Source organism: Mytilus galloprovincialis, chromosome 3 (assembly GCF_965363235.1).
Source record: "Mytilus galloprovincialis chromosome 3, xbMytGall1.hap1.1, whole genome shotgun sequence".
Classification (NCBI taxonomy): Eukaryota; Metazoa; Mollusca; class Bivalvia; order Mytilida; family Mytilidae; genus Mytilus; species Mytilus galloprovincialis.
The window spans coordinates 110,706,610-110,723,332 of record NC_134840.1 but is presented as its reverse complement, the minus strand read 5'-3'; the positions used below and the strand labels follow the sequence as shown (position 1 = coordinate 110,723,332).

Below are 16,723 nucleotides of genomic sequence, written 5' to 3'. Positions count from 1 at the left end.
CCATTAGGGATATTTAAAATATTTAAATTAGACATTCAAATTTGATTATGATTTAGTCTGAACAAACCTTATTTCTATCCCACAAATCTTATATCAAAATCATTTCCTCTAATCTATTCCATATCATTCCCCATTACTTATAAAATATACTACATGTAATTCAAACTGTCCCTTTCCAAACCTCTATGTTTTTAATAAAATTTATTGTTTCTAAATTCAAGTCTAAAATGTGTCACTGAACATCATGTAGAACTCAATCAAATGTCAAAATAACGAAAACCCAATATAAAAATGTAAAATTAAATTACCAAAAAATTCATCCCAATGCATAGAACTTCTGATTATTTCTTTTTGTTCCCTTTCTGTCTGACACTGGTCAGTATCCAATAGTTTCTGTGGGCACTGCCCATTGTCCATTAACTCCTCTGGACACTGGTCACTATCCTCATTTGATTCTTCAGAACAAATGTCAATTAAATCCTTTTTATACTGGAATAATTTGTAATCCATTGTTCCCTTCATTTCAATTTAAATTCATAAACAGATAATTTTTTTAAATTCGTAAAATCTCAAAATTGACATCTGCTTTCTTTTTTCATTTTTTCCAAGACAAATCCACACACAAAATCCAAAAGTTATAAAATATTAAAGTTCAGAAAAAAGATCACATCATATTTCAGTGCATGAATAAAAGAAAAAAAGAAAAAAAAGATCATCACTTTTTTATCTAATTCTTATATTGCATGTTTCCCTCTTGTTGATTGTTTGTCTGATCCCATGGATGGAAAGCATTAACTTACACAATCAAAACAAATTTAAGTGCTACAATATATATGGTCTTTGTCATCTTAAAGTCCATGAAGAGAAAATAAAAACATTTTTACAATCCTCGATGAATACAAGTCCAATGAAGAGAAAAACGGTTTTACAATCCCTGATGAATAAAACTGTCATGTAATAAAACTCTCAGACGAGCTCAACTGGTAACTCCACTTTAACTATTATTTAAAACAATTTATAAACAATATCCATAAGCACTTTTAAATTTCGATGTTTATTTATTCCTTAATAGTCTATAAATTATTTTACAAATATTTTGACGACTAGATCCGTTTATCATGCTTCTACTACTAATGTTTTATACAACTCATCTCATCCATTCTGTTCAGCACAGTGAATCATTGCACAGGTAAACAGTCTAACTGGTTACCTGTTCCCATGATGGATAGGTAGGTTTGATTAGTTACATGGGCAGAAATACCCCTTCAAATTTTAAAGGGAATCTAAATTCAGGTAGACTATTTCTACCTCCAATTGAATTGACCCCCAACCCCTTCCAATCAAAAGGAGGCGGTCAAAAAATTTAAGAAATTTATACAGATACTTCAAAGATATTTGATCCATATATCCTTTCATTTCCATTAGCTGATATTTTAGTATTATTTTCAAAGTGTTTGGTATACTTATATTGAGAGATAATTAGTTACACTGCTACACTAACCAAACACAGATCTTGGATGTAAATCAAATTTTGTATCCATTTCACAGTTTCAAGCTCAAGTTTCTGGGCAAGTCAAAATATATAATTATAAAAATATTCTTATATAATGTATTATCAAGGTCATAAATGATCACTATAAGTTACAACTTTAATCAAAAACCCATTAAAATACAATTAGTTATAAAAAATGCAACAATGAGTTCTCATTTTTTATAAATGTCCCCATGGGCTATTTATTACCAAAGGAGGGACAAAGAAGAATATCTGTCAAATTTTGATAGAAAAGTATCATCATTTTGTCAATTCTGGAGTAAAAATATACCCCTCTCCTCTAACCAATAATTTTCTTTCTAAAGAAAACAAAATAAACAAACATGCCACATTTGGATTGAGGTAAGGAATGTAAGGACAATTTTTATTAAACAGCAGCTGACCAGAGAAGCTGAAAAAATCTACTTTTTTCCTTTCTACTTCACAATAATAATAGAATCAAAGAATATACAAAGTGTTAAGGAATAGACAAGACTAAATAGTATACATCTCATTGCCTGTACTTTTTGTTATTGTGTTTGTGTCTTTCTTTCTCTTCTCTCATTTTAACTTTCAATCTCTTTGTCTACATATATATACACGCTTACTTTTCTTGTCCATTCTTTTCTTTCTCTTCTACATTCCTTTCAGTTTCTTTCTCTTTGTCAATGCTTTCCCATTTCTTTACCCATACTTTTTTTATCCCTTCAAGTTCACTCATACTTTTTTCCTTTTCACCCCTTAATGTTTTCTTTCACTCTGTCCATATTTTTCTTTTGCTTCACCTATACTTTCAAACTATATTTAATATTGTGTTTCCTTTCAGAAATACCTGATAACTTAGACATATATTGTTTAAGAAGAATGAATGCCAAATCTGAATTCTGATTTCAGTTTTGGTAAATATACAAAAACAAAGAGGGAACTATTCAATCTTGTGTCTTTATTTTAAGAAAGAGGATGTTGTGATCATTTTGACAGCCATGACATTGTTATAAAAACTTTATTAAACTGCATTAAACTTTATAAACTGTTTTCATAAGAATCAATATAAACTATGATTATAATGCACATTTTACCTGGAGATATAGGTATTGCAGCAGATCTCAGGTGTGTATTTACCATGGCATCAGACAGGTGTCTATCTATATATATCATTAGAAACAAATATTTGTGGGTCTATTTCAGGTGTTGTCTTTTTATATCATTCCAAGCATAAGATTAGCTATATATATCATCAGAAACAAATATTTTGGTGGTTTTTTTTCAGGTGTTGTCTTTTTATAGAACAGATTAAATTCATTCCAAGCATGAAATTAGCTTTGTCAAGAATTATGACACAATACTTGTACACATCTGGGTAAGACACAGGATCGTAAAAACAAACAGGTTGAAATTTTTCAAATTTTTGATGCCATATCTTTTTTTTCAAATGGCAGGAGGCTATGCACTTATTTCTAAGACAAGTTGTGTATTTAGAAATTTTCTCATTAGGTATGTTGTTTGTAATTCCATGATTAAGATAGATTGTCACTATTTTAAGAAATTTTCCTTTGATCTTTACTGACTGATAATTTCCTTTCCCAGTCAAGTAGAGTGTGGATTAAAACTAAGGGCGCACATGCCGTTGTTAATGAAACTAGAAACATACTCTCATAGGTAAAATAGGGATAAACAGATTATTATTGGTCATCTCAACTTGATTGCTTTTTTCACTTTCTTTCTTTTTTTTCGCCATACCAGCTCAAGCGAGAAAACTGATCTCGTTGAGATGACCAACCATAATCTATAAAGAATGAATATCATTTGTTCTAGTAAAGGAGGAGCTATGAAAAGGCCCATTACTTAGCCCCTGAAATTGAAAAACTAAAACTTATTCAAGCTTTTTAAAATGGTGTTAATTTTAGCCACAAATGACTAGGTTAATATGATATCAACATTTCAGTGCAGAAAGGTTACATGTTATGTCACTTTGATGCCATAAACATGTTAAAATTGACATATTTCACTCAAAATGACCATTTAGGACACTAATATTGGACAAAATAGCTATGAGCAACAGCTTTATTTACCCCCAAAAACAATATTTTACATACATAAACATCATCATAAAATACATTTTGTAGTAAATAATCTTTTTTTGGGGTTAAGATGTTGCTCATATCAAAATAATTATTACAAGATCCCAAAATAAGGCTATTTTCGTAGTTTTTCACTAATTCAAGAAGTTTAAATATAAAAAAGAAGATGTGGTATGATTGCCAATGAGACAACTGTCCACAGGTGACCAAAATTACACAGAAATTAACAACTATAGGTCACAGACGGCCTTCAACAATGAGCAAAGCCCATACTGCATAGTCAGCTATTAAAGACCCCGAAATGACAATGTAAAACAGTTCAAACGAGAAGTCTTAATGCAAATAATTGTAAGACAAAATTCAAAACTGTATAAATTAGACTCATCTTTTATGAACATCCAAAAGGGTGTAATTTGGTAGATTGATCATCATACTTTTTGATTTTTGGAATTGATGGGACGTAAAAGTAGCCTCATCATACCCTGTCCTTTACTTATTTAGGAAGATCAAAATGAAGGGACAAGTAACACATGACATGATAACTAAAGGAATATGTTTGGCACTTAAGAAAAAGTAAATTCCCTAAAAAAATCCATTTTACAGTACAATTGTGTAACTTATTGATGGTTATAAATAACAGTGGCGTGGCGGATCCATGCATCTGAATGGGGGCCTATAGTTGGAACGTTCCCATTTAACCTGGGTTTGGAAACCCCCCTTTTTAAATATGGCTGGATCCGCCTCTGAATTAGAGACTGTCAAGCAGCAAATATGGATGCTAGGCAAACAATTAATAATTTGTACCTTTCAATGTATAAAACGTAATGATGGGTTGCTGTCCTTGATCAGATATATTAGTTTTTCATACTTTTTTAGACTGCATAAATATATTCATAGGTTGAGATTTTCATTTTGTAGAAAATTATTTAATTGATATAAATAAGACCAAAACAAATCATATTATTCAGTGAATTTTTCAAAGGAACAATTGGTGTGAGCAAGTGCAATTTACATATTAATATTTTCAATGATCAAATATAAAAAAGAGACATTTATATATTGGGTATGATGTGGTGTTCACAGCAATATAATGATTATAATTGCTGTTTTTGTGGTGAAGAATTTGTTCAAGATTATACAAAATAGGACCATTAATTCAACCACTTAATTGCTTGTGGTGTTTTTGAAATTATTTTTGTTTTTGGTTAAACCCTTACTCTCCTGTAAATTTAAACTGTATTGAACTATAACTTGTTGCATATCCCTAAAGGAAAACATGATTAGTTTCATAAAAAATTGTCTTTGTCACCATATTTTAGTACATTTATGACAAACAATCATTATATTTAAAAACAAAAAATGAATCAAAGAAGGAGGATAAAACTCCTGTAAAAATGAATAAATTTAAAGGAAATGTATACTAGACAGCAATCCAAGTTCAAAACAAGTATCTTCAAGCAAGTGTATCCTTCAACGTTAGACTCACTGGTGTCCATACAAGAAAAAGATGTTTACATTTTCCTTAAAATGGACTCAAAAGGAACATAGTACATATATACAGAAATTGTGTAAGACAAAAAAAAAATAAGGTGCAAAGTTCAATCAGATTGAACCTATGTAATCTTTATCTCTATACAATTTAAAAATCTCTAAATCATTGAAAACTAAAAAAGACGTGAATAAAACATATATATGTAGCCTACATTAGTAAAAACTGAAACACCTTGGAAATACCTTAAATTGACATAGAAAAAAGTTCAGAACTTTCTGACCGAGTCCTATCGTACACTGACCCTTAAGGTTTAAACATCAAGCCAACGTGTTCCTTTGAAATCTTGACATTGTAAATAAACACCTTTTACATACATATTATACAAAATCAACACTTTAAACAGAGAACACTTGAAATTTTCATTCATCTTACAATGAATTCAAACATATGATGTATGACAAAAAATGCTTGAAACTTATACCCTTCAATCTATATAACATATATTTATATTTTTCTGAAATTCATGATGATAAAGGTATTTCATTTCTTTTCAATATAATATTTGATTGTTTATGACAAACCTGCTTTAGTTATTTGAGAGTATATGTTGATTTAATTGACATTTGAATGAACATGTGAAATTTATTCAGTAATTATGTAAAATATATCATATACAATATAATATGGATTCATCAATTTATCAAAAGTATAGTAATTTTTCATATTTATCTCATGCTTCTTCAAATATTATATGATTTTCTGACATGTTTTTCAGAAAGGCTAAGTTTTTCTAGGAGGAAATATGTATTGAAAATATATCAAGTATTTAAAGGACAAGGTATGATAAGGGCTATTTTTGGCCCCCTCTCCAAATAAGTTTAAATTGATATCAATGATGGTCTTAGTGTAGACACTTGAAAAAATAATGATTTCATTGTGTTCCGGTGAAAGGAAGGTTGCCTAGCAACGGTTTTTATTAAGAATGAAAATTATCACATATTAATTGCTTTATCAGTAAAAATTTAAATATTTGCACATGATATTGTTTGTCCAAGAAGAACTTGAAGTCACAAATGAAAATACCCTTTGATTTTGTTTATTATATGCTTAAAAACAACCTTGGCAACAGAAATGTTGCCTAGCAACGGTTAAAAAAATTGGTGCTTGCCCCTCTTAAGTATGAATTAAGCTGTTGTTTGAAGATTTTTCTTTCCATTTGGTGTTTCATTCCAATATTTTTTCATATACATCTTTTTTTTATTCTTTTAAATACAAATTCCGTATTGAGCATAGCAACACAAGTGTTGTTTAGCAACAGCAAAACATGTTTGAATTAAAGCCAACTACAAATCAATAAGTCATTTTATTGAACAAATTAAATTGAATGCAATGCAGATTGTCTGTTTGTGAACATGTTTAGTTAGAAATGAAAACTTAGTTCAATTGTAGGTCACTACACGCTGATCAACAACTAAGTTACATAATAAGTGCATATCAACTATGCAATAATAGGTTCTTTATATTTTTATAAGTATGAGCTTAGTTATTTTTTAAGAATATACTTCCTAATACGGTGTTACACTATAATATAAACATCTAGATTATCATTATTTTTTGGACGAATTCTATATCGAGTATAGAATCCCACATCTTGCTAAGCAACATCAAACATTTTTTTAAATTGTAGACCACTACAAAATCTTTGTTTCAATGTGAAAGTCTTTTCATGAAAACAAGAATATATAGGATTTAATGATTTGAGATGAGTTTGAACAGCTTTTAAAGATACTTAACAGTTAATGGAACGAAAGAGACGTGACTTGTACCACTTACAGACATTGTGTGGAATAAAATGTCTAATCCAGGCAATTACGATTTAATATGATGTAGGGGTTGGAATGTGTCCTCTGCATGGGTACAAAACCTATGGTGAATTAGAAACGACTTATCAAGGCAAAAAAGGGGGGTGTATAAATCATTTTTGGAGTTATTAACGAGGCATTAATTGACCTAAGAAATTAAGCCTATTGTGCAGTAAAGAAACTGGCATAGCCTGTAAGAACATATATGGTTTAAGGGTTGGACAATCATTTAACCATGAAAGTTAAAGGTCAATTAATTGGACCTTGAGATCAACGGTAAATGTCATAATGATATTAAAATTGAGAATGGAAATGGGGAATGTATCAAAGAGACAACAACCCGACCATAGAAAAAACAACAGCAGAAGGTCACCAACAGGTCTTCAATGTAACGAGAAATTCCCGCACCCGGAGTCGTCCTTCAGCTGGCCCCTAAACAAATATATACTAGTTCAGTGATGATGAACGCCATACCTAATTTCCAAATTGTACACAAGAAACTAAAATTAAAATACTACAAGACTAACAAAGACCAGAGGCTCCTGACTTGGGACAGGCGCGAAAATGCGGCGGGGTTAAACATGTTTATGAGATATCAACCCTCCCCCTATACCTCTAGCCAATGTAGAAAAGTAAATGCATAACAATACATACATTTAAAATTCAATTCAAGAGTAGTCCGAGTCTGATGTCAGAAGATGTAACCAAAGAAAATAAACAAAATTAGACTTATGATATTTGAGTCATGGCTATACACTGTATGCCAAATATCATGTCAATGTATAAAAACTAAATAAGTGTAGACCGGGACAAGTGCGTATGAGAATAAAATTCCAAAAAAGAAGAAGAATAGTTATGTTTTTGAAGTATACTGATATTTCTATATGAAGATAACTTCAAATGCAAAACATTCCTAAGCTTGAAAACATGTTTGTTTGAAAATAATCATCTGTAAAGTTAAATTAAAGGGTGCTTAAAATTTCCTGAAGTTTTGTCAATGGGGGGCACATATTCGCCGTTTTTACACATCTATTTAAAACCAAATAAATGCAGCTTTTTGTAATATTTATCAAATAAATTTCATTATAGATGAACAGCAGACATTTCAAAGGTATAAAAAACAGAAATTTAGGCCAATCAGTCAAAAAATTACTAAGAAAAAAATCTTTGAAAATCCTGTTTTTCATTCAGGAAATTGACCGAAAATTGTTGTCCGTTTTTCGATCTTTTGCAGTTAGTGCCGTAATTTTGTTAAAGTTTAAAAAATAATCATATTTGTTATAAAATTATAATTTATCGGCATATTTTCTTCCATTTCAGCCATCCTTTGAAGTGTTTATACCTCAAAATCATAAAACGGCGAAATTGTGTCCCCGGCGAATATGGGCCTCCCACTCTATGTTGCAAAAGTTATTTCTTGTGGGTGGATGTGTATGTTTAAGCGCGGATTCATATAAGATGGATTCTTACAGTATGCACCCTTTTATTAATTCATTGTACAATTTAATAAATATAATAAATGAATTAAAACGCCTGATATCGTGGGTTCTGACACCGGGATGGTCAAACTTAAGACTTAAAAATTGGTATTTGCTGATTTCCGTTAATCAATTTGCATTAAGGGGTAAGAACAAAAACTAGTTGGATCGGAGTGTCAAGTTAGGGTAATATGTCTTCCAACGGACTGTAACCTTTTAAGGTATAGCACAATAAAAAATAATGAAACAAACAACCCATGCAGCAACATGATGTCCAAAAGTTAGCACTTTGTGTAAACACGAATTATTATTGAAATAGTCACTTTTATTAACTGTTAACAAAACTGTATATTGTTTGCAAAAACTACGGATAATATATTCAGGAATAAATAACCTTTATTCACAAAAAAAAAAAAATCGGAATTTTGAGCCTTTTTAATATGGTCATTTGACATTTTTTATTCGACCGTCACTGATGAGTCTTTTGTATGCGAAACACACGTCTTACAAGCAAGATATCTTTAATTATGATGAGTTTTATTCCTTTCATATTCAATACTTATTTTATTTTCTTTGACGTGTAAATATCTGATTAAAAAATAAAAGAAGCTTTTATTCTTTTGAATATGTTTAAATTCATTATACATGTAGTGCTGTTATTTTAGAAGAAATACGAAGTAGCACGCGTTGTCGTCAAGATAGAACAACGGGAAGGCAGGTGACAATTACAAATAATAAGTCCAATAAATTCAACACTATGACCAAAAAAATATTAACTCAAGATACATAATTTAGATCATAAAAGTGTTGGATAGTTTTGTTTAATCTTGATTATTGTTACACTTACACAATTAACTAATTAAAATTGTCACATGGTGTCTACTTATGTGATATGAATAACAATGTATGTTATTATTCACAGTTCTGTAGTTTATTTTCGCCATCTGTATTTTTATTAAATGATTGTCTAAAATGTTAACTTGGCATGCCATACTTGGTAGAAATGCGGACGTGAAAGAAAGCACTTTTCACAAAAAGGTCAACGGAGATTAAAACATTCCAGGGCGACGATTTTGTCAATTATGAAACAAAATACGTATATGCACTTTTTGAGTATGAACCAGTTATTATATTCATTCACAATTACGTTCCCAGTATTTCTCTGAAGTTTATCACAGTTCCGTCTAATTTTGGGTCATATTTCGACGGTCTGCTAAAATGTCACTTTAAATTCAAGAATAATGAGTAAAGGAATATCCTGTTTTCCTGTCTCAAATATGTTTATTTTTCTTCCTAAAGAAACTAGCCATTATTATAGCGTAGCAAGAATACATTTCCGTCGTCGGATCTAGTATATACCGGAAATCATCTCCGGTCCGCAGTTCGGTTAAAAATTTCGATGATTCAATGAAAACAACGACGATTTTTTGTCACTTTTTTGAATTTTAACTATGAGCGTACTTACGACCCACTAAAATATTTGAACTGCATCAACATTTATGTTCAAGGAATGCCTGGTATAAATATTATCGTGGGTCGTAGGTACGCTCATAGTTTAAAATGCAGAAAAAGGCTTGGAAACTGCCATTTTTCTGCCCTTTTCCAGAATCTTGAGGTCTTTACAGCAACAGGGCATGAATAATATCAACGGAAGTTGAAAAATCTATTGATGTTTACAAAAATATAGGTTTTAAACTTTAAAAATAATGTATTATATTTAATAGCAAGTCACTTTTAATTTGAACGAAATTAGGGGGCCGTTCTCTGATGCTTATCGTACCTTGTCCTTTGCATTATTCTCGAATTCAAAACATAAACTACATTTGCATTTATGTTCAAAAAAGTTCTCTATAGGGGAGATAACTCAAGATTTTTATTTCTATCATAATGTACATGCTGATGTCAGAAACAAACTCAAATGTTATACATAAAGTTTTACTGAAACATAAAGTGTTTACTCTCCTTGGCAAACTGGGTAAGACTGAACTTTATAATAGTTTTGGCTGGACCATTGCCATCAACAAGGATTACTGCTAAAAATGTTTGCCTTTTTCCCAAATGAACATTTATGTACAAATAAACTTTGAATACAATCATTCAGTTTCAGTCGTTTTTAATCACCACACATTTTTTTTAAGACCAATGCATCATTATCATATATGGGTAAGCTATCCAAAAGTTAACATTTAACAAAGGTATAAGGTGTTTCATTGATCAGTGTTTTCAAAGGTATTTTTTATTTTTCGTTTGGGGACTTCTGTATTGATTACAGATCTTTGAAAGTTTCAGAACATTTTCTCACCAAATTATTGGAGCTACATGATAATGCATAGACTTTTTACAAGTTACACTCAAAAGATTGGTTTTCTAGATGCCCCCCTTTTTTTAATCCTGGATGCACACCTGCTACAAACACTATGTCAATCCATGGGCCAGATTCATTTTTTTCTGAGGAAAACTCAGACCTCATTTATTTTTACAATGCAGATAATCTTTAGTACATTTTACCTACTTCTTTGTTGTCTAAGAGTTCATGCGAACTATAAGTTTATTGATCTTCAAAGCTTCATGACCAAATAAATTAGACAAAATACTAATTTCAACGAAAAGAGTTTGATTGTTCAAAAGATTTACACTTCACTAATAAGTCAGACATTAAAAGATTTCAATCAAGTGATATGTAATTACTTTAGGTTTATGTGGTATTGCATCACAGGACTAGCCTGAGGAATTTCAATCATTTACCTGTGAGGGTAAACCAATCTCTCAAAAGTGACATAGATGATTGTAAAAAAATATTTACAGATAAACTGATGGATATTCTAAACCATTGCATCTGACAGTAATCTGAATAACTTCACAATATTATAATTATATATTTGCAACCCCTATTTTTTCATAAACAATCTAAAGATGGCAAACTTAAGTATAACTACCAGTGCGATAATTGTAATATTAAATTTCAAAAAATAATATGGGTGTGATTAATAACACTATATCAAATTATCTAACTTGTTAAAAGTTCATAACAGTATCTAAACCGTGGACGTCTGTCAAAAGTGGTCTACCAGATGTGGTTTGCCTAGACTACCGGTATGTTAGTCTGTGCTAATTAGATTCTTTAATTTCACAACATCCACTTCCTTTTGTGTTATGTTAACCCCTATTAAACTTTAATTCATCATTCAAAGATAACTTTGGTATAGATATGTAATGTTGATGACCGTGAATATAATTTAAAACCCTTTGAAAAGTTAATTTTTATAAGTCCCTTTTAATTTTCTGCATTCTAGAGATGAATTAAGTAGCAGTATGCATTTACAGCTAAAGCTAAAATAAACTGTCATCCCCACATTTTTTTCATTATATTTCAATAATTTAGACAATAACTAATGAAAAATATTAATGAAAAAAATAGATTTCATTATTTATTGCCTAAATTATTGAAATATCATATTATTCTCTGTTAAAACAGAATTCTGACACAATGTTATATAGTTTTACAAAAACAAACTTTTTTTTATAAATAATTGCCAGTTAAAACTTTATGGCAGAGCAGATTAATTAAACATCTATAGATGCAAAAAGTACAAACCTCTTAAGACCAGGTGAATATAAGACAGGAATTGTTTAGGGGGATAATGGGGGGGACTGTATTACAATAAAAACTTCTTGTGAGGTTATATAACAATGACAATATTTTTGTGGGGTAATGAAGAGGTTTATTTAATAGCAAAGATATTACTGAGAAAATAAGGAGGTAGACTGGCTACCTGCAATTTTATGGAGAAAAAAATACTGTGAAAGCAAAAAATAATGTTTGGCCATGATCTACCAAAAAAAGGCAATAAATGAAATTTCAAAATGTTAAGGGACTGAAGGTATTCTTATCTGTTGTCATCCCTGCCCCTGCTGCTATTGAGTAATTTGTTTAATTGTTAGTTAATTAACATTATAAACTGATCACACTTTTACCCTCCTTCTCAATATATAAGTGCCTATAATATGAACAGGAAAAAGACTGTATTATCAGTAAAATTCAGAAGTTTGCAGCACATGTATATACCCATGCATCCATCATAAGCATCAGTGCAGATGTGTGTCCTAGCATTTATTTTTTTATAAATATCAATGTCAAATGATTCTCATTTCATACCTCCATCCCCAGCCTCAATGCAGATGTTTGCCTGATTGTTTATTTTATTATCTGACACAAAGAAGATGTTTATAACATTGTCATATCATATCATGCAGCTGTTTTACCATGTTAATTATAGAATCTTGTATGATCTCATCTCATTCTCATTCTCTCAATCTCAGTCTTGTTTTAGATCAACCCAAGCTTTGCTATGATCTTACCTAATTCCAGATTTACTCAACCTTTTCTCAGATTTATATCTTTTAATTATGTGTGAATGTAAAAATCTCAGCTTGATTTTCTCTTATCTATGTTATTTTTCATCAATCCTTTCTCACTGAAAGACTTTTAGAGTTATTTTAGGTAAAAGGAACATCAATTAACAGCATGTAATAATTTAAAATCATAAACTTAGTTATAATGAAACATCTAATTATTTTTGTACTATATATGTAAATTTGTTGAAATATTGGTGTACAATGATTTTCACAAGGTATTTTAAAACAGCTATTTTAAAACGAAGCAAATGTTGGGAATTTATCAACTATAACTCTACTTTTTTCTATAAGATCCAAATCAACTAAAGCTTTGTATTATTATAAGCATAGATGTATTCAAACAGTCCACGAGATTCCAATCCTATACCAACTATATAAAAGTCCTTGATTTTAACAAATTAGACCTTTAGAAACTCTTTACAAATCATTTCATTGACACAAGTTGTCTCCCCATTATTTACTTATTGTCCATACACATCACAGGTTATAAATCTGATTAACAGGATCAGTTTTAAAGGGGGCTACTATAAAATTATGTAAGGTGACAATTAGACATCTTTATTGAAACATTTATCACTTAGAAACAGGGTGTAAACAGTTGTCTAAATATTTACTTAAAATCGAAATCGCTGATTTCTTTTTGTAATAAAAATGATCAGATTTGCTGAATAAGGTGTTTTTCATATAAACATCAGTTGATCAACATTTATAGATATTTTTTTGGACAAATTTGTCATGGTTGTGTCTAGACTAAAAATAAGTATATATGTTGTTTTTTTTCTTCTTTTTTCTTTCTTTAATTATGGTTTCAGAGGTCAACTTCTTTTTTAGCACTTTTCTGTACAAATGTTAAAAAAAAACATATTGCATTACAATAACCAAGATACAAATCATTGCAAAAACAGAAAGAAATTTCTGATCAAAAGTCTTTTCAAATCTTAGACTATCATAAATTCATGCACAAAGGGAGTTAACTCTAAAATTATTTCTGTCTTTATTTCTGATTCAGTTCATTCTCTTCAAATGTAAATAAATAACAAAGATAATGTTACAAACACCTGTAGAAGATATCTCCGACTTTATTATCTATGGTCAACAAGTTCATGTAGATAAAATATGCATCGCACCTGTAGGACATGTGGTCATCGACAGGTAAAAAAGGTATTTACATTACACCTGTATGAGTAATTTATCTTTGGTCATTGACAAGCTTATCCAGGTAATATCATTACAACTGTCATTAACTTGTTATTTACATATAAGATTTGGGTTAATGAATATTCAAATATGTGTTAATGAATATGTAAAATATTCAAAGAAACTAATGGACCTTGTTTATATATGGTGACCAAATTTTCAGCAAAAGATGAACAAACATATACTGTAGATTTAGAAACTATTGCAAGGTTTTTATTATTGCAAATAATGTGACTGAGCTAGTATCCCAAAAATAAGAACTTGCATTCAGAAATCTGATACATATATCTGTATGCAGCTTTTCCTGAAATTGCAATAATAATTGTCACATTTTGGTCTATCATATCAAAATTGCAATAATTAATTTCTGAATTTACAGTAAGAGAACAAACTTATGGTCCAGTCACAGCACTACATCTATCCTGGGACCAATAGTTAAATCTATTACAAATCATTACCTCATAAAAGTATAAAGAGATGTAGGGGTATAGGGTCAATGAGACAGCATTTCAAGGACACATAGTTATGAGACTGGTCTTCAGCAATAGAATACTGGGTACATATAAACAATGTCAAGGTCATTTAGAGTGGAAAAAAGAGCAAATTGATACTATCAATGATCAACCATCAATATCAACATCTCAAAATAACAAAACAAAAAACACAAAAAAACAAAATAACATTAGGAATTGACAAACGAGAACAAGTCAAGGTTTGCAACTTGGGACAAGCACTTGTACATTTGGCTGGTTAAAACTAGTATCTTTTCTTGGGAAAAAATATTTGATGAAAGATAGCCTAAATAAATACAATTACAGGAAGTAGACAATCTGTATAGGTATGACAAAATACTAACCTCGATGACAAACCAGCCATTAGACAAACATAACTAACAAAACATTCTCTTATCTGGGTACAAAAACATTCATTCTCTTATCCCAGGGTACAAAAACATTCATGAATAAGAAGCTAACTATCCACAAAGAAAACACAAACTATCTTCTTATCTGACACAATCATTAAAAGGACAAACATTTATCAAAAGAAGGACAAAAATTTATCAAAAGAAGGACAAAAATTTATTAAAAGAACTAATAATCTTTAAGAAAAACAGTCACTGTCATTGGTCTTATGATCATTCTTACATTGAACCACAAATTTGACATGAATAACCACTTCTAGACCAACAGCCTCTTGATTTGTCAATTAAAGTGCCTATTTACAAACAAATATTTCTATCTTTCAACAACACAATGAGTAAACTTGGTAAAAATATGTGTAAAAGGAGATGTGTAAATTAATGTATATACATGTAAATGGGACAGCAACCTGAGACCTAAATAAACACCACAAGACCACTAGAGGTCAATACACAGTCTGCTCTGTATGGTAGATTTGGTTTAAGAATGGATGAATACTTTAATATTAAAGTGCACCCTGAATTATAACAAACAGTATGAATAAGTATATAAGCTCAAGGTTTTATATTTAACTACATATATTCAATTTTAACATCTCACAATGACTAAAATGACAAAAGGGAGTTACTAGTGGTGAAACACTGTCATTAGATCTTCATCATTACAGATGGTGTCATTTTATATCATTTTCCCTTCTGTGAGCTTAAAGTAAATACAATTGATTGATTGGTGTTTGCTTAACACCACCTCAGAACAAAAGGGGGCGCATTGCATTTGCGCCAATTCTTGAAAATTACAATCTTTCATTTGCGCCACAAGGTTATATTTCATTTGCACCAAAAAATAAAAACTTCATTTGCGCCATTTTACATGTAATTCAGGTAAGCAATAACGGAAGCGTTATATATTCATTGGTCTAAACGATTTGTCTCTAGAGTACTTCTCTGGATAATTGGGGTGAGTTAAATGCCACACTCATTACTGAAGCTGAGACAGAGAGTCACTAAGATTTATAATTATATATGTTTCATTGCGGTTTTAACATTACTTGTGTGGTTTAATGTCGACTGATTTCTGAGGAATATATTTAATTTTGCAAACAAAAACTTGTATTATCAAAAGTTTTTGTTTTTTACTATTTACCTGTATTTACCTGTAATATTGGCGCAATTGAAAGGTTTTATTTTGGCCAAATGAAATATTGTTTGTGGCGCAAATGAAAGATTTTTTTGGCGCAAAAGTAAAGCACCGACAAAAGGGTATATCACTACACAATGTAAAAATAGCTACCTATTATTGACCTCAAGACACAAGACACTATTAAATTATTTTTAGTGTTGAGTTGCTGTCTAATTGACATTATATTATATGTTTCCTTATTTATATCAAGACTATATACATTTACAAATAAATTCATTGAAATTTATTCCCCATTTTTTATATATTCTACTAGCAGAGCTAGCAAGAAATAATAAGTAACTGGTACTTTCTGGTATGTCAAATTTTGGCGCTGAGCTTCAATATGTCATTTTGATATAAGCATGAAGAAACTCTTTGTTCAATTCATTGTTGTTGACTATTAAAGACAAAACTGTTTTTGATAATGTCAAGAAAGAAAATATATTAAAATATTAATTAATATTTAGATTTTATCTATCTAGATGTTGTTACAATAATCTGTTAATTTCGTCATTAGGTACACCAGGTAATAAATCAAACTGTTAAACTGTTACAAGATCTTATCTT

General features: G+C 30.1%; 1 protein-coding gene across 4 annotated transcripts in view; it reads right to left on the bottom strand.

The window, feature by feature from the left end:
- LOC143069780 (uncharacterized) overlaps positions 1–16,723 on the bottom strand; it is a 76,697-nt gene that overhangs the window by 36,699 nt on the left and 23,275 nt on the right. The window contains exon 1 of one of the 4 annotated variants that reach the window (XM_076244557.1): positions 309–1,187. The exons of the other annotated variants lie outside the window; for them this stretch is intronic. Within the exon in view, the coding sequence (XP_076100672.1) occupies positions 309–522 (214 nt within the window). The 5' untranslated portion in view covers positions 523–1,187. Of the gene's footprint in view, positions 1–308; positions 1,188–16,723 lie in introns of those variants that run through there. 4 annotated transcript variants of the gene reach the window in all.